The sequence below is a fragment of the Schistocerca serialis genome, chromosome 5, assembly GCF_023864345.2.
Source record: "Schistocerca serialis cubense isolate TAMUIC-IGC-003099 chromosome 5, iqSchSeri2.2, whole genome shotgun sequence".
Taxonomy (NCBI): Eukaryota; Metazoa; Arthropoda; class Insecta; order Orthoptera; family Acrididae; genus Schistocerca; species Schistocerca serialis.
In genome coordinates this window covers 139,200,279-139,225,581 of record NC_064642.1, presented here as the reverse complement: position 1 = coordinate 139,225,581, position 25,303 = coordinate 139,200,279, and the positions used below count along the sequence as shown (strand labels likewise).

The window sequence follows — 25,303 nt, the reverse complement described above, 5'->3', positions numbered from 1 at the left end:
CTGCCAAAACAAAAACGGTCTGCTTACATTTGGCAGTCTCTCAGTACAATAAGAATAGTTTAGAAAAATAATGCCTGTACAGTGATCTGCTTTTGACACTGTGTGGTATCATTAGAAAATTTTTCCTTGCCTCTGCATAATAATCATGTGAGCATAAATTAAATGAAACTCCCCTTTAATTACGTATTAATGTTTGTCATTGCAGTCTGTGAACAATTTGAATAGCTTATTACAAATGCAGCAGAAGACAATTAGTCAACCTAGATCTTAAAAACTCACTTTTTTAACAGAAATTTTAGGCTTACCTTTTAAGATAGGAAAAGTTTTTCTTACACTGAAAAGTGAGGTCTGTTTTCTGCAGAGTTCATAAACTGCCAATGTCATGCGCAATGTTACATTTTCATGAAGTTTTGTACCAAATTTTGTAAACTGTTGCATATGAATGAAATATACATATCTGTACGTGCTTCACTCAAACAGCATTCTGAATTTTTTAGTGCAAGCTCATGTGACAAATCCTTAGTACCTGGTGTCTGTAGTGGATGTATTTTGCCAGAGGTGAACACTATCCATTGCAGTAACAACTAAGGTAATAGAAATACTTTTGTGCTTGACACTCCAATGATATTTACAAACATGCACTGCCAACACCATGCACAATCTCACATTTTCACTAAGTTCTGTAGCAAATTTTGAAAGCTGTTGCATATGACTGAAATATATGTACCTGTACATGCTTCACTCAGAGCCTACTGAATTTTGTATTACAATCTCATCTGACAAATGCTTACTACCTGGTGGCTATTAAGTATCTATAGCAGACACATTTTACTGAAGTGAACACTATCCATTGCACCAACGACAGTTGACTAAGAATCAAGAAACTGGTTTAAACTTTTATGCAAAACAACTTTTGGGGGTTTGAGTATCTATAGATAACAAGAAAAGAAATACATGTTGATCTTTCAAGTGCTTTTCTCATTTTAAATTTATGAAACTTTTTTCTCAGTTGCTGCAAGTATTTAAAGAAAACTATCAGCTCTTGGGAAAAAATAGATATTCAGAAAAAATTAACTCAATAATTTATTTCACAACATTGTTCTATTTCTTACAAAATTTTATTTCACATTTCCTTTCTTACAACACAATATTTTCCAACAGATTTATTTCTTAAGCCCATATTTTAAGAGGGCAGAACAATTTTTAACAGATAAAAAGATATAGAAGACACTGACAAGAGAATAAATGTAGTAGAAATACAAGGGCCCGAGCAAATTAACAACACAACATACAGATCTAGAAGAAACAAAAAATAAAAAAAGACAGTACATAAATATATATTGTGTTTAGAGAAAAAGAATATCTAGGTTTACATAAAACAAATTAATCCAGTTGGTCTGAAAACAGAAGTAAAGTCCAAACATATATTGAAAAAGGCTTTGTGGATGCAGCATGGGCACTTAGAAAGGCTATGAACTCCAGATACCTCTGTCTGTACTTTGTGTAGACATTAAGGTTCAAACATTAATAATAATAAACATCATCATCCTGCCAATTATTACCTCTAATGTAATAGGGATCAGGTATAGTATATTTAATATCCCTTAAACAACACAGTTTTTGTGTATAAACTCCTCACACAACCTTTCTGGAATGTGTCTGTCACAGTCTTTGCAAAATGGTGATTTCTAATTTTAAATACTCAAATAAAATTTATTTAATTAGAGCATTTCTGTGATCTCAAAGTCCATAATATGTTCTTTGATGGATTGAAAAACACTACAATCAACATCTGCCATAGCACATGAAACAAGAACAAGCATAACATTTTGCTTTTGCAACATTCCCTTCGCCTGTTGCAACCGATAAGCTTGCTCTGCTGCTTTGCAAATTTTAATAATGTCAGCAGAAGGCGTAACTAAACCTCCCACATTCTTTCTTCTGATTAGTCCAATGTCACTGTCCACTGCCCCATGTAAGAAATTTGCACATTCTACACCTTATACTGTCTTAGTCAATTTACGCACAATGAATCCTGTTATGTATGCAACAATATTCCAAACATAACTTGACAGCTGTTCAAATGATACAGCATGAATGCTGTATGAGTGATCATGAGAGACTGATGCAACATCTAGGCCTAACTTTTCTGAATTACAATTGATAACTGATTTAAATGGGTTAGATTGCGCCACATCCAGTCCAGAAGATACACTGAGAATGGAACAATCTGCAGTATCCAAAGTAGATCCAAATTCTGACCCTCTTACCTGCTGATGGATAAGCAATCGTTTGTAGGCTGCTTTGAATTGAGCTGCTGTGGGATTGTTGTTATCACCACCATATCTTCTGATTGATCTGAAAAATGTCTCTATGTGGCCCTGTAGCAGTTTATATGTAAGCAAGAAATTTAGTTTTGGTTGAGAGCTGTTTATGAGAGAAACATATAATTTTCTTAGGCTCTGTATACATACAAGAAAGCCAAGGAAACCAATCTTTCTGTTAGTATACAAAATAGATGGCCCATTAGCCTCGAGTCTCAGCTCCTGAATATATTTTTCCACTTCATCAAGAAATGGTAAAATATGGCCAGCTGTCTGCATTGACAGAGGCGATTTATACCCTTTGGACAGGAGATTCCTACTATTGAAACAATCAAAAAGGTTGTTCATTGTCCTTATAAATTTAACTGTATATTCACAGCCTTTAAAGTCAGCTCGCTGCAAATCTTTGTCAAGGAATTCTAGAGCATTAGCTACACTACCACTAAATGTTAGCACAGCAATCCTTACATTCGTTTTATGACGATACCACTCAGCATGTTTTGTGTCTTACTTTTGTAGCAGCCAGAAGTTTCTCCACTTTTTGTAATTTTAATACATAATCCCATTTTATTGGATTTCTATTTCCATCAAAAATGACACCTTTACCAGCTAATGTATTGCATGTTAACTTGAATATGTGACATGGATCAAGGAATATGATTGAGAGAGGGTGTTTAAAAAAAGATGCCATTCTGCACGTTGAAAGAGAGGCCCCTAGTTTGTCTACCATTGCAGTGTTTATGTGAGCACCATCAAAAGTAACAGAAATTACTTCTACTCCATCATCATATGTAAATTTCAATGCCTCCTTAAGAAGGTTTGATTTTTCAACAGCACCTAGGCCATTGACTATAAACTAGCCAATTGGAATTTTCCATGAACTATTAACAGCAGTCAACATGAATGTTAATGCCTCATTTGCAACAGGGAGATTGTCATTGTCAAGATCTGTACCATAATCTATGTAACCAATAAACTTATTTCCACGAAATTCAACATGCTTCCTTATGGCAATCTCATCAAATGACATGGCACAAAGCAATTTCTTAGCTTTGCTAATGAGTTCCTGACTCTTTATTCTAAGCGCTATTGCTGCTTCTTTACTGAAACCAGGATCCCCACCAACAACGCTGTACCACTTTCTTGATGTTCGTGGATGTGGCAGTGATGTTTTAAATTTTTTCCTTACATAGCTGTATGCCTTGCTACCGTAAAAATTTAGTGTTAGAGCAAAGGTCCGAAGAGCTGCTGGATACATATTTGCTTCTTTACCTTTACTGCCACATGGAGAGCTGCATCAAACCAGTCTCAGGACTGAAGACCACAACAACAACAACCTTTACTGCCTTAACTGACTCGTTGGAGCAACTCTGAAGTACCAGGTGGCAGCATCTGATAGCAAAAAGCTAAAACCATTTAAGCATAAGTAGATCAACCTGCAATCAATCATACATTTTAAAAATGACAGGCATTGTAAATATACTTGCCTTTAGTAAATTAGCCAGGGATTCATTTATAACACGATTATTTTCAAGATTATTTATCAAATACTTCAAAGACAAGAATTTCTCCTTCATCCCACGAGATGACTGCTGCAAGTTCTTTAACTTTCTAGCTTTGATGCTAATCTGCCATCTTGTCACATCTACCACTTTTTCTGCTATGCCAGGAGTACACAATTCGCTATTCGAAAAGGCCTCAACATACCTGAAACTTTTGTTTTTCGGGGTGTTCGTTTCCATATCGCATAACTTCACTGAAAACAAAACAAAAATACATATTTTGAGGTATAATTTGTGGGCGAAGCATGTCCGAAATGGCACTTAACGTAACATGCTACAGTTCTGTTCTAATACAATATTTTACTGACTCACAGTTATCACACACATTCCAGAATGAGATTTTCACTCTGCAGCGGAGTGTGCGCTGATAAGACACTTCCTGGCAGATAAAAACTGTGTGCCGGACCGAGACTCGTACCCTGGACCTTCGCTTTTCGTGGGCAAATGCTCTATCGACTATTTTTTTTCATTTTGTGCGATGTAGTTCGTTGCGTTTCGTCTGGGCGGACGTCACAAGACATCCGCTCAAGTTGATCGTTGATTCCTTCACTCAGTTTTTTTATCACAGGGAGCACGCAGCCCTCTGACCGAACACGCTGGAGCTAACGTGCCGGCATTCCGATTGAGCACGACTCACGACCCGTCCTCACAGCTTTACTTCTGCCAGTACCTCGTCTCCTACCTTCCAAACTTTGCAGAAGCTCTCCTGCTTCTGCAAAGTTTGGAAGTTAGGAGACTAGGTACTGGCAGAAGTAAAGCTGCAAGGATGGGTCGTGAGTCGCGCTGGTAGAGCACTTGCCCGCGAAAGGCATAGGTCCCGAGTTCGAGTCTCGGTCCGGCACACAGTTTTAATCTGCCAGGAAGTTTCACCACACACATTCTAACAGCATTCAGACTTACAGGCATTGGAAGCACGGACTTCAGAAGACGAGGCATCATCTAACGAACGCCTTCTAGTGTGTGATTTACGGAGCTTAGTCCTCCCTGATTTCATATGCTCCGGAAAATCAAAAAGTGTCGGGATAGCATCACTACTTAGACAGTTCCCTCCAGTCTTAGCCCTATAAAAACATCAGGTTTAAAAATGACAGACACTGCAAATATAAATTATAAATATACATTGTAAATAATAACTAACCTATCAAAACACTTCCCCTCGAAGTGCTTTGAGCAAAGGCACGTATGTGCAGCTGGCTTAAAGTTTTTCCGTTTCAGGGCCTGTATACAAAACTGCCTTCGGTTTTCATCCTTAGGGAATTATGAGTAGGAACGAGAAACAGTTATACTTACTTCTGTAAACAAATTATCACAGATACTTTCCAAAATTTAATATGCATCGGAATTTACAGGCATCACTTTCAACACTTTAATTTACGTGTTACTCTATTTCAAGTGTAAAAAACATATAAAAGTCACTTCAGCAGATTTCAATAAACGCATCTGCACTATCATAGAAACACTTAAACGTGAAATGTAATACCATTTCCCCCGACAAAACGCTGAGTACAGCCATAAGCGCAACACGAAACAACCATGTTTTGCCAACATTCACGTGACTTCAGCCCAGAGATGTTGGAGCCACGAAAATGACGTCAGGATCAGTCTATTATATTTATGGTCGAAGGGACAATACAAATTACAGGCTTAATTTTTTGTGGGTATTGATTACTTTTTTAGCCGTCTGGTGCCAGCGAAAGGCGGTCCTATAGTCAGGACGCGATATTACAATCTCTTATTTTAAAAATATGAGAAATTGGAGCACAATGCAAAAATAGAGACACAAAACTAATGAATACAATTAATGATTCACTTGAATTTGTATCTCTGTTTGAAAGGACCAATGCGGAGCGAAGACACGGTAGTCGTGTTGCCCATGACGTCAGGCTACTTCGAGCAACCAATCAGGGTGCCTGACTGGTTGACGTCATAGAGGGTATAAGTACCGGCGCGTTCCAGCCAGCATTACTGGTTGTCGACAAGAGGCGCGTCTTTTTGTTGCCGCGTGCCGCGTCTTCGGCCGTTTCGAGCACTTCGGCTGCCGCGCAGAGATAGGCTCTGCCCCCCCCCCCCCTCCCCCAAGGTTAGGGAAAATGTGGGCCAGGATCTGGAAGCCGGCCGCGGAACCGCAGAGAAGGTTTCCGCCGCCGCCGATCAGACCTCCGCGTCCACCAGGAAAATAGGGCCAGCAATACAGCAGGGCCACCTAACGGTGTCAACGATGGCTGTAACTGGCACCCCCTTGGCAGCAGCCCCCCTTTCCGCTCCCGACATGGCGATAAATGTACCGAATGCAGTAATACACAATACGCCAACAACAAAATACATCATCAGTACCTGCGATCCCGCCCCTCCTCCCCTCGTCCTAAGTCCGCTCCTGCTTGCAACGCCACCGACACCCTTCCAGACTTTTGCATCCCTGAATAAAGGCAGGCAGACGACCCGTCTGCCGATCAAAGTCCTCCCCAAACCCACCCCCTCGTCTCAATCTTCCACCCATTCCCAATACCTTAAATCCCCCACACGCAAGTCCACCACATCCAAACAGCGACGTGCAGGGAAGGACAGAAAGGAGAAGCACTCCAAGGGAAAGATACACTCCACCACCCCCACCCCAACCACTCCATCACCCTGTGAGGAACCTGCCGACAGCACCTGTCGTCGCCCTGGGAGGGGACCAGGAAACAACTGCACTGGAAGGGAACTACATAACCGGGCGGGACTCGGATGGTTTCATGCTGGCGAAGAAAACCTTTCGCCAGTCGAGGCTTCCGGCAGCCCAGGGAGTGGAACCCACCCCGAACAGATATCAGGCGGTGGCTGATGAGCCAGAGACAGCACAAAACAACACAACAGAAGCACAAACACAGTAACAAGTCACCCACCACCTCCCCCCCCCCCCCCCCCGATTGTCGCTGAGGTTTCTCAGAATTATGAGGAGCTCTTCGAGTTACTGAAAACATAAATTGGGGGAGGCAGCTTCCAGGCAAAACTTGCCAGTGGGGACAAAATAAAAATTACAGTTCACACACTAGAAAACTACACCACAGTCAAGCCACTTTTCAATAACAAAAACATACCCCACTACACGTTCCCCACAACAAAAACATGCAACAAAAACATAGTAATAAGAGACCTCCCAAGAAGACTGTCCCCCCAGGTAGTCAAAACAGATTTGACTGCCCAGGGGTACGTCGTCAAGGTGGTCCAGCAGATGGGCAACATAAACAGCAAGTGACCACTACACCAGGTCACACTCCCTGACATCCCTCAATAGAAAAGGGAGAAAAAAACGGTCCTGGCTGTGCCTGTTACCACTGAGCCACTGCGCCGTAAAAACAAGACGGTGCAGTGCTTCAGGTGTCAGGGGCCAAACCTCATCACCGCACACTGCACCATGCCAGTAAGATGCGGAAAGTGCAAAGAGGCCCACGACACAAGGACATGTACACTCAAACACACAGACCCACAAATAAGGTGCGCGCTGTGTGGCAAAAACCACACAGCAGGTTACCAAGGTTGTGAGGTCCATAAACAACACACACAGCAGGCAAAGGGCGCAAAGGCCGCCCCTCACACACGCAACCAAAACACCACCAACCCAACCAGACACACAAGGAAACAAAACACAACAACACACACAGACAAGGCCTGGGTAAATCCAAGGCCGGACACACCAAGGGCAACATACACGGCAGTGGTTTTGTCCTCCGAGAAGCCATGAAAGTGTGGCCCTATCACCACAATACCAAACACATTCACTACAACAACACTGGGAAACACACAACAACCAGGTCCACCAAGACAGAGAAAGCTCTAGGGAACACAGTCCCCCCTGTGGATCAGTTGTTAGGCGTTATTGTGCAGACCATGAACCTCATCATGAAAGTGATGAAGGAATTCAGGGAAGCCCAGAAGCGGAACACACAGGTCCTCGTTGCCCGTCAGGCAACAGTCCAGCAGTCGCTCCCCTCTGCGACTTCCTCAGTAGTTTCAAAACCCCATCATGAATAGGCGACCAAATATCCAAGGCCTGACAATGTGCGTCTTTAACGCAGACGGCATTGTTAATCAAGAGGTCGAGTTCAGAGAACTCATGAAGGAGTTCCCCATCGACATATGCATGACGGGGGAAACCCACCTAAAACCTGGAATATAAGCGACAGTCCCAACTACGCTAGCTACCGCAAAGACAGGCCAACCCAAGGCGGGGGAGTGGCCCTATACATAAAAAGAGGGATCCCCCACCACCGGGTATTCTTACCAGCTACCAATAAAATCGAAGCAGAGGCGGTGGAAGTAACCACTGCCACCGGACCCCTAATAATTGTTGCAGTCTACCGACCCTCACATGACCAGATAGATGAGGGAGACATAGCTGCTCTAGGGGAAATTGAAGGCAAACTCGTAATAGGGGGAGACTTCAATGCCAAACACCCTGATTGGAATTCTAGAGTAACGTCCGGAGCAGGCGCCAAACTGCAACAACTAGCACGCAACCACTACTTCGAAACATGGGGTCCAGCCGAGCCCACACATTTTCAAAAAAATGGAGGCAGGCCTGACGTGTTAAACATAGCTCTCACTAGGAGAATCGCAGGGTTTGTGACCGCAAGGACAATCGACAGAATGTCCTCCGACCACAACCCAGTGATTCTAGATGTCGATGTGGGAGATTGGGTAGCACTCCCACGGTACCAGACGTCTTACAAACGTACAGACTGGGAGCGATACCGAGAAACTGTCGCCTCTGATATCTCTCGCACTCCGCCACCTACTACCGAAACAGTAGAACAAGTGCTACAAGACTTAAAAGGCACCATCTTGCAGGCAGCGGAAGAGGCCACCCCTCCACAAAGGGATGGCCCACCGCCGCAAATACAGCTCCCGGAACACTTGCTAGCTCAAATTCGACATAAGAACAGAGTGGCAAAAGAGTGGAAGATCACCAGGAATCAGGCCACCAGGAGGCTACTCAATCGTCTACAGAGAGAACTGAAGGTAGCACTCAATGAGCATAGAAACCAGCAATGGTAAAACCGCCTCACAGCTCTCAAAGTAGACGATCATACACTATGGCAAGCAACCAAACAGTTCACAAAAAGACGCGCTAGGATGCCGCCACTGCACGGTGAGTGGGGTCTGGTCTACAGCCATGCTGAGAAGGCCAACGCCCTCGCCGACTCCTTCGAGAAGCAGTTTCAAGCGGCAGAACCCCAGGATGAAGAGCATGAAGAGGTAGTCAGTCGTCAACTGCCTGTCTTCCTCAATGCTGAGGAGGACCCAGAGGACGAACCCATACTTTTTGCCCCCGAGGACGTGGCAAGACTAATTAAGTCCCTCCCTACAAAAAAGGCGCCGGGACACGACAGTGTCACCAATCAGTTAGTCAAAGATCTCCTACCCACAGCGATCACACACCTCGCGAACGTCCTCAACGAGATTACTCGATCCCGCGAGTTCCCAGCTTCCTGGAAACATGTGGAAGTGGTCGCGATACACAAACCAGGGGAAGACCCTCTATTCCCACAGCACTACAGGCCGATTAGCCTCTTGCCAACTCTCAGCAAGATCTATGAGCGCCTCCTGCTAAGACCTATACAAGAATATATTACCAGAGAGCAACTTCTGCCGGATTTCCAATTCGGGTTCCAGTAGAACCACTCTGTCCCACAACAGGTCATGAGAGTGGTGGAAGCAGCCACAGAGGGCTTCAACCACAGAGGCTACTGTGGGATAGTGCTACTAGACATAGCCAAAGCCTTTGATTCAGTATGGCATAGAGGGCTATTCTACAAGTTGTACACACAAGGGTTTCCTGGGAGTATAGTTAAGCTGATCAAAAGCTATCTCACGAATAGAACTTTCTCCATCAAAGTAGAAATTTTCACCTCCACCAAAAGGCGTATTCGTGCTGGGATGCAACAGGGATCGGTCCTGGGGCCTGTTTTGTACAGTCTGTACACTGCGGACACACCAACGGCCCCCCTGGTGCACACTGCACAGTACGCAGACGATACAGCCTTCTACACGAGAAATGCGAACAAGGACCTGGTCATCCGTAGGCTACAAAAGGTTTTAGATGACACAGAACCTTGGGCCCATCGCTGGCGTATCACCATCAACTCTGAAATGACGCAGGCTATGCTGGTCACACACAGACTCGGAAGACGCGAGCCTCCTCAACGTCCCCCCCTCAAACTTCACCTAGACAGAACCCAACTCCCCTTGCACAGAACCGCCAAGTACCTTGGCGTAACCTTGGACTCTCGTCTTACGTGGAAACCACACATAGACGAGGTCCACACGAAAGTCTGCGCCAGAATGTCCTTCCTATACCCAATCCTGAACTCAACCAGCTCCCTTCCCTGCCCAGTAGGAGTAAACGTGTCCCAGGCCCTGATCCGGCCAGTAATGGAATATGCATGCCCTGTCTGGGGATATGCGGCAAAGCAGTACCTGGACAAACTCCAGACGCTGCAGAACCGCGCCCTCAGGAGGGCATTGCATTTACCCCTTGGATTCCCCATCGATGATCTGCAGCTGAAATCCCACTCCTGAGAGAGCGTTTCCAAGATCTGGCCAGGGCCTTCTATGAGGGTTCTTCCAGATCAGGAAACGCCCTCATCCACTCCCTAGGTCGTTATGACATGTCCCGCGACAAGCACAAGCGCCCCATGACTATCTTCGACGATTAAGTCGAAGAGAAAATCCCAATATCCAATCCCTAATCCTGCTCCTTCCCATATAACACCAATCATCTCGCCAACCTCAGGCAAGTACCAGACACAAACAGAACAATCATCACATTTCACAGACACCAAAAAACTACAGTAATAATCACACACAAACGTATACAGGGGAGTAAAAGCCGAAAGGCTACAAACTCCCCCTCACACTTCCATAAAGAGGGGAAAGTAACAGATGAGAGCAGTAGCAGCAGCATGACTGTCCGTTTAGGAAAAGCGTCGTGGTTGCTGCTCCTGAACGACTGGGTCGTTGTAACGGTTTTTTTGTGTGTGACTAGTGTGTTAAATATTTACCATGGTAAGTACTCTGAGTTAATTATTAGCGTTAAGGAAAACGTTAAAAGCGTGGTTTACTAATTTCTCTGTTTTTTGACAGAGTGAATGCATCTCCATTCATGTTGGCCAAGCCGGCGTACAGATCGGGAACACATGCTGGGAATTGTACTGCCTGGAACATGGAATTCAGCCTGATGGGCAGATGCCTTCAGACAAAACAATTGGCGGAGGAGACGATAGTTTCAATACATTCTTTAGCGAAACGGGCGCAGGAAAACATGTACCTAGGGCAGTTTTCGTAGACCTGGAACCCACGATTGTGGGTAAGTACGCATTTTAAGTAAGGACTTGTAAATCGACCAAGTGCAATGCACATTACATGAATGCTAGCAAGCTAATTTATGTGACTTCGTAAATATGCAAATAGTATACTGCGTGCATTAGCCCATTTGCTATGAATACGTATGTAAAGACGCGCAAGATTAATATATGCGCTGATGCCGTACGTAGTGGCTATCTGTGCATTTTCTATAGTTAATTTATGGCACACACGTGTCCACAGTATGCCTCCAAATAATCATCGGAGAGTTTTCTGTGTAATGTTTTCAGAACTTGTGCAGTTTTTATGAAAAGTAAAACGTTGACATAATCATTAGGCCATGCTGCAACAGGGCAATCTATTACAATATTTATTCAGCATTCACATTCGTTGGCTTCGCCAGCTCAAACCACACGATCACCTTTCATCTTAACCTAGACCTCGGTCTACACTCACTCATCTTAAATGGGGGGGGGGGGGGGGAGGGGGCAAGGAGGCGGCAGGGTATCGAATATGTCTTTCATAATAACTGCGTTCTAGGTGAAACGTAGTCATAGAAAGATCATGTACTATGGTGCTGTCTAAAACACGTGAAATATGATCACTGTTGTAAGAATGTAAATTCTAAACGGCTGATAGAAAATATTACTGCTAGATTTACTATATCTGCCGTTGCCTTCACCGTTATTAACATAAAGGTTCTATGTAGTACTTTTTCTACTGCACATAACGTCCCTGGGGAAAGAAATAACTTTACATTCTTTACATTATACTTTCCCTTGTCTGATCCAGTAGTAGGATCCACTAAAAATAATGTCTGGGATGGATTACCATTTGTACTCGGTATGGCCCTTCACATTTTTGGAAAAATTTGTAAGTCTCATCCTTTAGCGGCGACCTTTGAATATGTTGTTTTATGAGAACGAGGTATTGAACTTTGTATTGAGGTTCCACAGTCTTTTCATTATGTTACTTATATTTTGTTGTGCCTTTACAACTATGTTCTTGGAAACTATTTCCTGGTCCAGTTCGTAATCGAAGATAGGTTGCACCTGCCAATTAAAACATTTAATCAGAGGTTTTCCTACAAAGGGTTTGCCAATAACTTCCAATGGTGTCAACCCCGTCAATAAATGTGGTAATTTATTTAGAATAAGTTCATTGCCCATAAAGTACGTTTTTCATGGCAGTAGGTATGGCATAGTTTTCCAATTTACTTCATTACTCGTTCACACGGATTCGATGACAGGTTATAGCTGAATATTAGGACTTGACGAATACCTTCCCATGCTATAAATTCTTTAAACTCGTTACTAACGAATTGTGGGCCATTATCCATAAGAAACCGTTTTGGTTTCTCTACTTCCAGAAAGAGTTGTTGTAAACAGTGTATAACTGTCTGCGTATTGGCTCTTTTGATTGGATATAGGTTAAGATATTTTGACCATCACTCTATGATGACCAAAATGTTTGACACTCCTCCCTTTCCTTTCGGAACTGGTCCGAAAAAATATGCTGCTGTGAGATCATTCACCAACTTATGAATAATCAGATACATTTTGTGCTTCATGTGAGTATTATTCTCTTTTACTTTCTGCCACATTTCACAAGTCCTTATCAATGATGCTACTTTATGGCCTAGCTTCTTAAAATAATAAAACTTATTCATATGGGTTATACGCTTTTTTGTTCCAAAATGTCCATATCCTGTATGAACATACCACACAAGTGCGTCTTCTATTATCCTTATGAACGCATAAGCGCCAACGTTACGATGTTACACTGTCTCTCCAAAACAAAATATGACCTATAATTTTCCATATTCCTACTTGATTAGGAGGTAAGGAATTCTGTATATAAACAGAAAACATTTCTGTAAAATAGGGATCATGATGGATATTTTCTGCTATTCTTTGAGCCGTCTCTTGTACCCTGATGTTCGGATATTCTACTGACATAAAATTATTGCAAAAATAACGCTGGGTCCTTCTCTACGTATTAATTCTTTCATTCCTATCGGTAGCCTAGACAAAGCATCTGGTACAATATTCTTGGAACCTTTTACATATTGTATTCGAATATCATATTCCTGTAGGAGTAGCATCCATCACATTAACGTCCTTTGCAACAATCGACTACTCATTAGAAAAGTTATAGCTTGATGATCGGTATGAACATGAATTTCTGATCCCCATACCAGTATTTTAAATTTCTGAATACTCCATACAATTGCCAATAGTTTTTTTTGTAGCTGTATAATCTAATTCATGCTTATTTGACTATGGCAGCAAAAGCTATCGTTCGGAGTTCTAGATTATTTAGATCCCACCCTCCTTGGAATAGTTCTGCAGAAATACTGTAATCAGATGCATTTGTTGACAATTTAAATGGTTCGCCCATAACCGGATGGTGCAATATGCGTGATTCAACAAGTGCTCTTCTGACGTTTTCAAACGCATCATTTGCCTCTTGATCCCAAACCCACAGTATTCCCTTTCTTAATAAATGTAAAATCTTCGGTCATTTAGTTCTTGCCTTCGTATGTACTGTCTGTAAGATCCGTTCACACCTATAAATCCCTTTAACTGTCTTACATTTCTAGAGTGTGGACATTCTTTAATAGCTTTGATGCATTCAGGGTCTGGTCTAATTCCCTGCACCCTTATAATATTACCTAAAACTTAAGCTCTTGGCGTGCGAAATACGATTTAGATAGTTTTATCGTAATACCTTTTTCTTTAAATCTTTTCAAAGTCTTACTCAAGGTTTGACAATGTTCTTCCCAAGTAGCTGATATTATTAGGATATCATCTAAATATATTATCAGATCTTTTAGCAAATCTCTCCCTAGTGCTTCATCTAGTGCACATATAAAAACAGACACTGAGATATTTAGTCCAAATGGTAATACATTAGAATGGTATGATTTACCATCAAACAAAAATGCTGCACATTTTTTGGATTCATTTGCCAATATCCCATAGTCAATTCCATTGTGCTAAAGAACCTTGCCTTTTAAAATTTGGACGACAGTTCTTTGATGTTAATTGATCTGTCTCTTTCTGTCTCTATATATGTCTATTCAATGTACGAGTATCTAATACTAATCATACTCTGCCTGTAGGTTTCTTTTCCACGACCAAAGGACTATTCATTACACTAGAACTCCGCTCTATAATATTATTGTCAATCTTTTTGTTAATGTCATCCCTAACTGCTTCTTTCAAACTTACAGGTATTGGATACAGCTTACAAAAAACGGAGTGTCATCTTTGATTTTGAACTTACATATGTAGTCCCTGATATTACCTGGATGATTGGAAAACTCTGTTTCATATTCCATTATAATTTTATATAAATCTCGTCTTTCTTGGTCGGTTAATATTTGGGATTCATTGACTTTGTCTCATATATCAGTTCGATGTGTCCCTGGATCTACATTATCGATCTTTGGTGACAATTGTGCTGTAGCTGTTAATCGCAAACACTAACACTCAGCTGTGTGTTTTCCAATGTAGTTTTCTGTCACAAAGTGTACCCAATATCTACTGTCTCCTTTACCAAAACATAGAAGATTTTCGTCAAAGTTCAAGATAGCTTTAAACTCTAATAGCCAATCTAAACGAAACAGTACCTCTCTATTGATATTCTCTACTATTAACAGGTTTGACGAAGTAATATATTTCCAATACTGCAGCTCATTTGAGTTTCGTAACTTCACAACCTTACTTTTTGTTCCTGTTATTCCAACTATGTAAACTCCGGTCACTGGTAATAACGGTGAATAATGTTTAGTCTGTAATGAACTAAAGAATGTGTTGGAGATGAGTGATACTTCACTCTCTAAATTTGTAAATCCTTGGAATTTTCCACGGTCCCTGCTACTATATGTTGTGGATTGTTGGTAGTCAAGCTTGGTTCTTCCAGTAACAACCATTCCTTTGTAGACATTTTGTGGATAAAATTGACATACTGGTATGAACTGAGGCCTCCTAGTATGTTTCTACGACCTGGACCACAGCCCTGGATCCAGATTGCATTACGTTTTCCTCATTATCAGTAATCACAGGTTGGTTACCGAATCGAGATAGTACATTACCACTTTGTACTCTATTATTACTCGGTACGATTTTCTGCAAAGTTACTGGACCTAACTTCGAAGGTGGGTACTTTTTCTGATAATTGTCGTTACCATTTTTCCTGTTGCACTGGTGTAGCTTAGTTAGGCTAGCCTCATGCTTTTTAAAATTATTACCACTGTTCATTTTGTTGTTCGGATTTTCACTTCGGTGCATGTTTTCATTGCGGTCCTTATTTAAGGCATCAACTGCGTCTACAAAGGACAACAACTCTTCTACCCTTTTTGATCCACTATATAAGATATCTTTCCTTGCATATATTGGTAATCGTCTAATTAAAATCCGCACTAATCCTTATTCATCCATTGGCTTATCCAAGTACTTTGCATGTGTTAGACGCCAATCAAAATATGCGTGTGAGAGCTCTATACTCCCCACATCAGATCTTCTTAGTCGTTTCGTTCTAGGCATATCTCTTCTTAGTCTAATACGTCGAGATCTTCTCTCAGTTTTTCACGTTGTGACATTATTACACATTCTTTCTTATGTCTTCTCCCTTATTTGATACTCTAGCATAATCCAGTTTCTCTTAATGGTTCTCTTGTCCTGTTATGCTCGGTTACAGCACTTGATAGCTATTTCTCTCTTTTTTGTCTCAAAATTCCTGTCTTCTTCGGTCCTTTCACACCGGTTTTTGACGACTAAGGAGTGTGAAATGTATGTGCAAGCTTCCCACTTCTCTTAAAAGACTTACTTGGTGTATATAGAAGATCTTCTTAACTGGATAGCCGGCTTCTGGAATCGCTATAAACTTCTTGCAAAATAATTCGGTACTCGAAGAATACTTTTCAATAACTATTGGTATATTTGAGCTTCATAAGAACAAAATTCACACTTCGCACATAAACATTTAACTCCTTGTAAGTAACTCGTATTGTCTCACATTAGAAACAGACTTAAGTCCACTTAAAAAAGAGTTGGCTTAACAACCATGTCTCTACTACAAACATATCGTAAAATATGTCTTGCCTCCAGCAAGTGCAAGATAAGAGTTTTTTTCACAATTCAGAATCTCAATGGCTCTTTTGTCACTAACAATAGTCACAATTACAAACAGCACAGAATAACACAGAAGTTCGTTTGTTGTTCCGTGTGCTTTCACTGCAACTTCCATGGATCACCCAACAAGTAGTTGCCAGTGTCGTTCAACCGCCGCATCGACCTTTCACTTGAGTTGATTTCACATCTGCACACACAGACAGGTGATGCGCAGTAGATAGGTTTCCATTCTCCCACTCACATTTAAAACATCATGTGTTCAAGACAGTGAAAGGCCAAGTGGTTCTAGAATTTACGCGAAAATTCCCGAAGCACCACAAATATGCTTTAACCGATACTAATTCTTTTTATAAATATTGTTTATTGATAGTGTCATAACCACTATCTGGATCGCCCGTGTTTTCTAATCTTTTCTTGTAAAAATCAATATAAGCACCAGTTTGATAAAAAACAGCACCATATCAATCTTAAACTGATCAATTAATGTTGTTGTTGTTGTGGTCTTCAGTTCTGAGACTGGTTTGATGCACCTCTCCGTGATACTCTATCCTGTGCTAGTTTCTTCATTTCCCAGTACCTAATGCAGCCTACATCCTTCTGAATCTACTTAGTGTATTCATCTCTTGGTCTCCCTCTATGATTTTTACCCTCCGCATTGCCCTCCAATTAATTACTGTATAAATTATTTATTACATTTTCACTTTCTTCTAATTCTGACACAAATGATATTTTTTTCTAGTTGCAGACTTAGTTGCTTACTAGATTCAGTGATAGCCGACTATAACGCATTTTCTCAATATTGTTCAGTAAATGATTCATAACCGCCTAATTGGATCTTTTAAATCTACTATTCACCTGTCTTCAAAACTGATATAATTATCAGTTACTTTAAAAATGCTATATACTTCTTTATGAAACAGTTTTCTTTCTTTGGATCTATTTTTATTTCTGGTTCATTTCAATTTATTTTTCCATTATTCATGTCACCTTGAGGCTGCATCTAATTTCCAAAAATGTCCATTTATTAAATTTAAAAATTCATTAAATTTGTGACCCTCTCAATGTAGTTTTAAACCAAATAGACATAGATAACCACAAATAATTTTGTCAAAATTCTGTGTTCTTTCAGCATTTATATTTTAGACATTTTATCTAAATAATTTTCTTATTCTTTTGCTTTATCTCCACCAAAAATCAAAAACCAATTTGCTGTCTTTATTCTTATAACAACAAATTAGTGAGCACCGACATTATCAGAGATATCTAAATTAACCACATCCATACTGTCTGCAATGAGTAGCCAACTCATCAGTCATGAATACATAACGAAAGTATTTACTTTTCAATTGATTAACAAGTTTTCTACATCAAAATTACTTGATGCATTAAGACATATATGGATTATTTCTTACATGTTTTTTACTTCTTTAGTGCTGAGCCAGCTGCCTTTCTCATTGCTAAATTGTCTTTTTTGTGCTTCTTATTCTTTATTAGCTTTTTGTTTATTGTGAATACATGATGCATTACCAGGTACACCACTGGCTAATGAACCAATTACTCCCAACTCTGTTAGTAAAATTGGAACAGAATCGCCCTCATGCATTGTTAGCCCTTTACCTTCTTCCCTTCTCATTAGATATTCAATATTTTTTTCACAACAGGAACATATAATGTTATGAGTAAATTTCCAGTAATTTCTCTCTCTCTCTCTTTCTCAACTGAGATTCAGTTAAGAAATGACCAATACTGTTTAATTGTTGTTTGTTTTGTTTAATCTTGATTGCTTTTGGTTTTGTCTTGCTACTAAGTAGCAAAGTATAATCAGTGCTAACAGTTATTCATTTATTCAGATTAAAAATTAATAAAGAATTTATAAACCCCATGCATTTTCGTCATGTTAAATATCCATTCCTAATTTTCCATAGATTATTCCTCCAACTGCTGTTGCCATTAACTTTTCACTGAATGAAGTATCTTCGCCATACACACTTTATTTTGCAGCTAATGGAACTTCTTTATCTACTTCGTTTTTTTCCAAATCTTTGTTATCCGTGTAGACAGTATCATGTTTTTTTACAATTTTTGTCTACTTGAATAATTCCTTGATCACCATGTGCAAATCTTTCTTCTAATTTTATTCCTGGACCACAATAATTATATCCAAGAAGATATATTTTAAAAGGCAGAATATGATTAAAGTATTAACTAACTCTTTTCCATAGTTTACTGATTCCCAAAATGTATGAGGAAGATTACTCAAAAATCTAATGAAATACTGAATTCCTTTTGGATTGCAAATAATGAAATCGTTACATTTATTTCTTAACATTTGTTTCAACTTTTTCATTATGATAATTTTTCGTGACCGCTATTTCTTTTACTGCCAATCTACCGACTAAATGACAGATATCATTCATCCAAACATATTCCATTGCTTTTCTTAATTAATCCTGTACCTGTCTTTTATGTGCATTTTGATCACTTTTTGTATCACTCCACAAAGGAACCAATACATTAATCCATTTATATGCCTTACTTGATTTGACTCTATTACTATCACATTTGTCATAAAATAAATTTGTGTTGGTTGCTATTTCTTTATAGTTATTTAGATTGTCTTGTGTGTAATCAGTGTCATGCAATTTTTTTTGTTAAGAGCTTCAATAATCTTCTGTGCCAATGTATTTTTTATATTTAATTATGAAATCATCACAATCAAATATAACTTCTGTAGTTCCAACAAAATAATATCATTGGTGGGCGTGATTTCATAAACAATATGTATTTGAAATGGGCCTAGTATGTATAATACTTGATGAGTCCTTTAATTGCCCTTTTTCATCATTTTTTCCTTTGTCCTGTTGTTCAATATTTTCTAATTCCTTTTCTATATGCCCCTTTGGTGGTGATAGTATTGAATCATAAGCATCTATTGGAACAAACTCTTTTCAAATGATGAGTCAGATGATGTTGTTGGTATTGGAAAGATATAAACATAATTTTCATAGTGATAAGTATCTATTTTTCACCTCCTCTATTTTCTTCAATTGCTCTTAACACATTATCGTCTAGTTCTTCAGTTCTTAGTTTAACTTGTTCGATTGCACCAACAACTGGTCGATCTTCTTTTTTATTTTGTCACATTCTATCCTTGGTTGTTTTTACATTATTAAGCTCACCTTTTAATAGTTCTTTTACTCTTCTAATTTGTTTAGCTTTCTTAACAACCTCTGGGTTGTACAAAGAAGTTGTACTCAGTCCTTAAGGGAAATCATATTTTGCAGTCATTTATTAAAGATAAGAAACAATATATGTTTACATTTTATATTCATGTTTAATGTTCAAGTTTTTTGTTCATCATTTATGTTCAACATTCTTGTTCATAGTTTATGTTCGTCATTTATGTTCAACATTAAGGATTTAAAAAAATTAATCTGATCTCTGTATTTGCGAATTTTAATTTTTCTCGACATATCTGTAGTACTAAAACGAATGTCATCATTTTTTCAAGACTTACCACACAATTCTTTAAAATCATCAAATTTTAAATCACCTCCAGCAAACTAGTAATAAATATGACTTAAATCTGTGTCATGTCTAAATTATTTAGAAAATTGAGATTATCTCTTACTAATTTTTCTGTATTTTTTAACATGTTTGAGCTAAATAATAACAATCTATTCCTTTATGTCTTCCTCTAGTAAAATATTCTATGACTACTTCCCGATTTTCGAGAGTGAAATCATCAAATATAATAAAGGAATTATCTTCACGTTCATCTAAAGGGTAATTGCATCGCTGTTTTCAATAAAAGCAGCGTTCTTCTCATGATGTCTATCTTCAATTTTTCACACCTTTTAATAAATTCGTGGTATTTTGGTTGATCCAAACATGTAGAACACACATACAAATGATTTATCTTGTTCAGGTTCAGCAAACCAGGGGCTAAAATATAATTATCGATCGCTAATGTCGTTCTTCCACATTCACTTCATTCAATTATCACACATCAAATAGAATTTGGCAAAAGCTTACCATGTTTATTTTTTGGGCTCATCTCTGGAATTCTTATTTTTGGTTCCCAATCTGTCATTTATTTATGTAATTTTTTTATTGCTAGTAAATGAGTTGTATTTTTCAGGTGAGTGTTAAGTCTCCCATTCTCAAAAAAAGATTAACCATTCCTATGATCGCTGTAATAGTTTTTTACAACTTTTTAACTATAAATATTACATTGAGAAATATTAAATTGTATATCAATGGAGAAATAAAAGAAATTCCTAAAGGTCAATATACTTTAAGAGATTTAGAAACATTATTTCATTAGAAAAAGACAAATATTCACATTAAAGAAGATAAAATTTTAAATAGAGCTATTGAGAGTGATGTCAAATTATTTATGGATGAAAAACATAGCCTTGGAAGTGTACTTGGATTTAGTGTCCAAATTATTGAGCCCCATTTTAAAAAAAACGTTGCTAACAATGTTCCTAAACTTATTATGTTGAAATTAATCAATATAAATTTTCATGTGACCAACAGAATGTTTGTTAAACACATTGATCTTTTTCATTGAGAAACAAATATTATTGCTTCCTTGAATCAAAATGCAGTATTTGGAGGACCAATAATTTATGACCCACATCATACTATAAATGTTGCGATTTTTTATACTTTTTTTTGAGTCATCACTCCTCTGGCTAGTTTAATGCGGCCCACCACAAATTCCTTTCCTGTGTCAACCTCTTCACCTCAGAGTAGCACTTGCAATCTATACCCTCAATTATTTGCTGGATGTATTCCAATCTCTGTCTTACTTTACCGTTATTGCCCTCTACAGAGCCATCAAGTTCCACAGAAATCATTTCCTAATGTCTTAACAGATGTCCTATCATCCTCTTCCTCCTCCTTGACAGTGTTTTCCACCTATTCCTTTCTTCTCTGATTCTCCTCATTCGTTACCTTATCAGTCCACCTAATTTTCGACATTCATCTGTAGCACCACATCTCGAATGCTTTGATTCTCTTCTTTTCCGGTTTTCCCACAGTCCATGTGTCACTACCATATAATGCTGTGCTCCAAATATACATTACCAGGAAATTCTTCCTCAAATTAAGGCCTGTGTTTGATGCTAGTTGATTTCGTTTGTTCAGGAGTGCCCTTTTTGCCCGTCCTATTCTGCTTTTGATATCCTCCTTGCTCCAGCCATCATGGGTTCTTTTGCTGTCTAGGTAGTAGAGTTCCTTAACTTCATATACTTCATGCCCATCAATTCTGATGTTAAGTATCTCACTGTCTCATTTCAGCTACTTCCCATTACTTTAGTCTTTCTTCAATTTACTCTCAATCCATATTCTTTACTCATTAGACTATTAGACTGCTCATTACATTCAGCAGATCATGTAATTGTTCCTCACTTTCACTCGGGATAGCACTGTCTTGAGCTAATTGTATAATTGATATCCTTTCACCCCGAATTTTAGTTCCACTCCTGAACCTTTCTTTTATTTTTATCACTGCTTCTCTAATGTGCAGATTGAACAGTAGGTGTGTAAGGCTACATCCCTGTATTACACAATTTTTAATCCAAGCTCTACATTCTTGGTCGTCTACTCTTATTCTTCCTTCTTGGCTCTTATACATATTGTATATTACATGACTCTCCCTCTAGTTTACACTTATTTTTCTCATAATTTCAAACATCTTGCACCATTTTACTTTGCCGAACACTTTTTCCGGTGTGTCAGATCGTAGAAAAATGTCTTGATTTTTCTTTAGTCTTGCTTCCATTATCAACCACAACGTCAGAATTGCATCTCTGGTGCCTTTACCGTTTCTAATGCCAAACTGATTGTAATCTAGCATGTCCATAATTTTTTTCCATTCTTCTGTATATTATTCTTGTCAGCAATTTGGATGCAAGAGCTGTTAACCTGATTGCGCGATAATTCCCGCACTTGGTAGTTCGTGCGGTATTTGGAATTGTGTGGATGATATTTTTCCGGAAGCCAGATGGTATGTCGCCAGACTCATACATTCTACCACTGAAGTGAATAATCGTTTTGTTGCCATTTCCCCCAATTATTTTAGAAATTCTGATGGAATGTTACATATCCCTTCTGCCTTATTTGATCTTAAGTCCTTCAAAGCTCTCTTAAATTCTGTTCCAATACTGGATCCCCCATCTCTTTTAAATCGACTCCTGTTTCTTGTTCTATCACACCAGACAAATCGTCCCTCTCACAGAGGCCTTCAGTGTACTCTTTCCACCTATCCACTCTCTCCTCTGCATTCAACAGTGGAACTCCTATTGCATTCTTAATGTTACCACCCTTGCTTTTAATTTCACTGAAGGTTATTTTGACTTTCCTATATGCTGAGTCAGTCCTCCTGACAATCAATTATTTCTCGATTTCTTCAAATTATTCCTGCAGCCATTTCGGCTTAGCTTTCCTGCACTTCCTGTTCATTTCATTCCTCAGCGACTTGTGTTTCTGTATTCCTGAATTTCCCTGAACATGTTTGTACTTCCTTCTTTCATCGATCAACAGAAGTATATTATCTGTTATCCACAGTTTCTTCGCAATTACCTTCTTTGTACCTATGTTTTCCTTTCCAACTTCTGTGATCGCCCTTTTAGAGATTTTCTTTCTTCAACTGTACTGCCTACTGAGCTATTCCTTATTGCCGTACATATAGCCTTAGAGAACATCAAGCATATCTCGTCATTCCTTAGTACTTCCGTATCCCACTTCTTTGCGTATTGATTCTTCCTCACTAATCTCTCAAACTTTAGCCTACTTTTCATCACTGCTATATTGTGATCTGAGTCTATATCTGCTCCTGCGTATGCCTTACAATGCAGTATCTGATTTTGCAATCCCTGTCCGACCATGATGTAGACTAATTGAAATCTTTCTGTATCAGCTGTCCTTTTCCAAGTATACCTCTTCCTCTTTTGATTCTTGAACAGAGTATTTGCAATTACTAGCTGAAATTTATTACAGAACTCAATTAGTCTTTCTCCTCTCTCATTCCTTGTCCCAAGCCGTTATTCTCCTAGAACCTTTTCTTCTACTCCTTCCCCTGCATCTGCATTCCAGTCCCCCATGACTATTTCAGCTTTCTGTACATACTGTATTTCCCTTTCAATATCCCCACATACTTCCTCTTTATCTCTTCATCTCCAGCTTGTGATGTCAGTAAGTGATCTATTGTTGTCGATGTTAGTTTGTTGTCGATCCTGATAAGGACAACACTACCACTGAACTGTTCACAGTAACAGAGTCTCTGCCCTACCTTCCTATTCGTAATGAATCCTGCTCCCATTATACTTATTTTCTGCTCCATGCCCCGACTCATAGAATGTTATCCTTTTGTTGGTTATTCAATTTTTTTCTTGTGGTCAAATTCTCTTTGGCAGACCCCTCCTGGAGATCTGAATGTGGGCCTATTCCAGAATCTCTTGTCAATGGAGAGATCATCATGACACTTTTGCAATTACAGGCCACATGTCCTGTGGATACTCGTTATATGTCTTTAATGCAGTGGTTCCCATTGCCTTCTTCAGTCTCATGCCTTTGATCATTGCTGATACTTCCGCCTTTAGGGGCGGGTTTCCAACACAAGGACAAGAGAGTGCCCTGAACCTCTGTCCGCTGCTATGCCTCTTTGACAAGGTCATTGGCAGAATGAGGGTGATTTCTTCTGCCAGAAATCTTCAGCAGCCAATGTTGATTATTAATGAAGTGGTGGGAGGTTTCGAACCTGGGACCAAGAATGTTTCGATTACTAATAAAAGACGCTACCCCTAGACCATGGAGCCATTTGACACTATACGAGATTTAAAAATTCCTATAACTTATGGAAATAACAATTTGGTCAACTTCAAAGGTGAAATTGGAACAGTTATTTAAAACTTTCTTTATGATTTTTTTCCTTTACAAATGAATAAGGATGAAAGCTATCTGTTTTATGCATTCCTGCTGAATGGGAAAACTAAAAATAATTTAAATCTCATTAACAAAGAAACAGAGATTAATATAAATATTGGAGATGGATGGATTCATCCCAGTCATGCTCTGCGTTATATCAATTTCAGAATTACTGAAGCTGATGGTGCAGATTATCCAACATATGGAAAATACAATAAAAAATTAATGGATAATTATGTGGCAAAGCTGTTTCAGTTTATCGCCATAAAGAAAGGAAACAATATTTTATCTACAACGAAACATCCTTTTATCTCTTCATTGCCTCTTATTCAGCTAACATCATCTCTAGCCAACAAATTAACTAGGTAATGTTATATTCCTAATAATGGGAAATACAAAGTAAGAGAAAACAAAGTACTTTACAAATTAGAGCTGTTAATACATTTTAAAAATTTAAAGAAATAATTTGATAAGAAGATTTAACAGTAATTTTCACTTGGAATTCAAGTGGTGGAGATGCTCTTCTTAGGTGGCCTGATACAAATTATGCTGGTGTTGGGATGCACCTCCAAAAGAAGGTAAAATTGTTGTGGAGTTGATGGTAATCCATGTTGGCATGGTTAAATATGAAGCAGAATTTTCCCTTGAACTAGAACAAGAAGGGCTAAAATATTCGAAAATTCCCATATCTTTCTTTGAACCACAAACAATTGAGAATTAAGTGGAAGGAGAAATTATGAGTTAGATATCACTAATTACTATAATTCTGCAGAATTCGATATGCCATATTCCATCTTCGTTGTTTTCTAGACAAAAAGTAAAAATAATCTGTTAATCGATTCTCCTTTGTTTGGTCATGTTAAACTACAGAATATCTGTATACAGAATGGTAGAAATGACGTTTTTCCTCATGAATTATAGAATCTCGATCCACAAAATGAATTTTTAGAAGCTTATGACACATTTCGAGTTTTTAAAAGAGGAACACTATTAAATGCTATTG

General features: G+C 39.0%; 1 protein-coding gene across 1 annotated transcript in view; it reads left to right on the top strand.

Moving 5' to 3' along the window:
* The window catches only part of LOC126481600 (uncharacterized), a 40,586-nt gene extending 15,986 nt beyond the window's left edge, over positions 1–24,600 (top strand). Inside the window, exons 2-3 of the mRNA XM_050105466.1 lie at positions 11,009–11,231; positions 24,468–24,600. Coding sequence (XP_049961423.1) covers positions 11,009–11,231; positions 24,468–24,526 — 282 coding nt within the window. The 3' untranslated portion in view covers positions 24,527–24,600. The remainder of the gene's footprint in view (positions 1–11,008; positions 11,232–24,467) is intronic.
* The last annotated feature ends 703 nt before the right edge of the window (positions 24,601–25,303 follow it).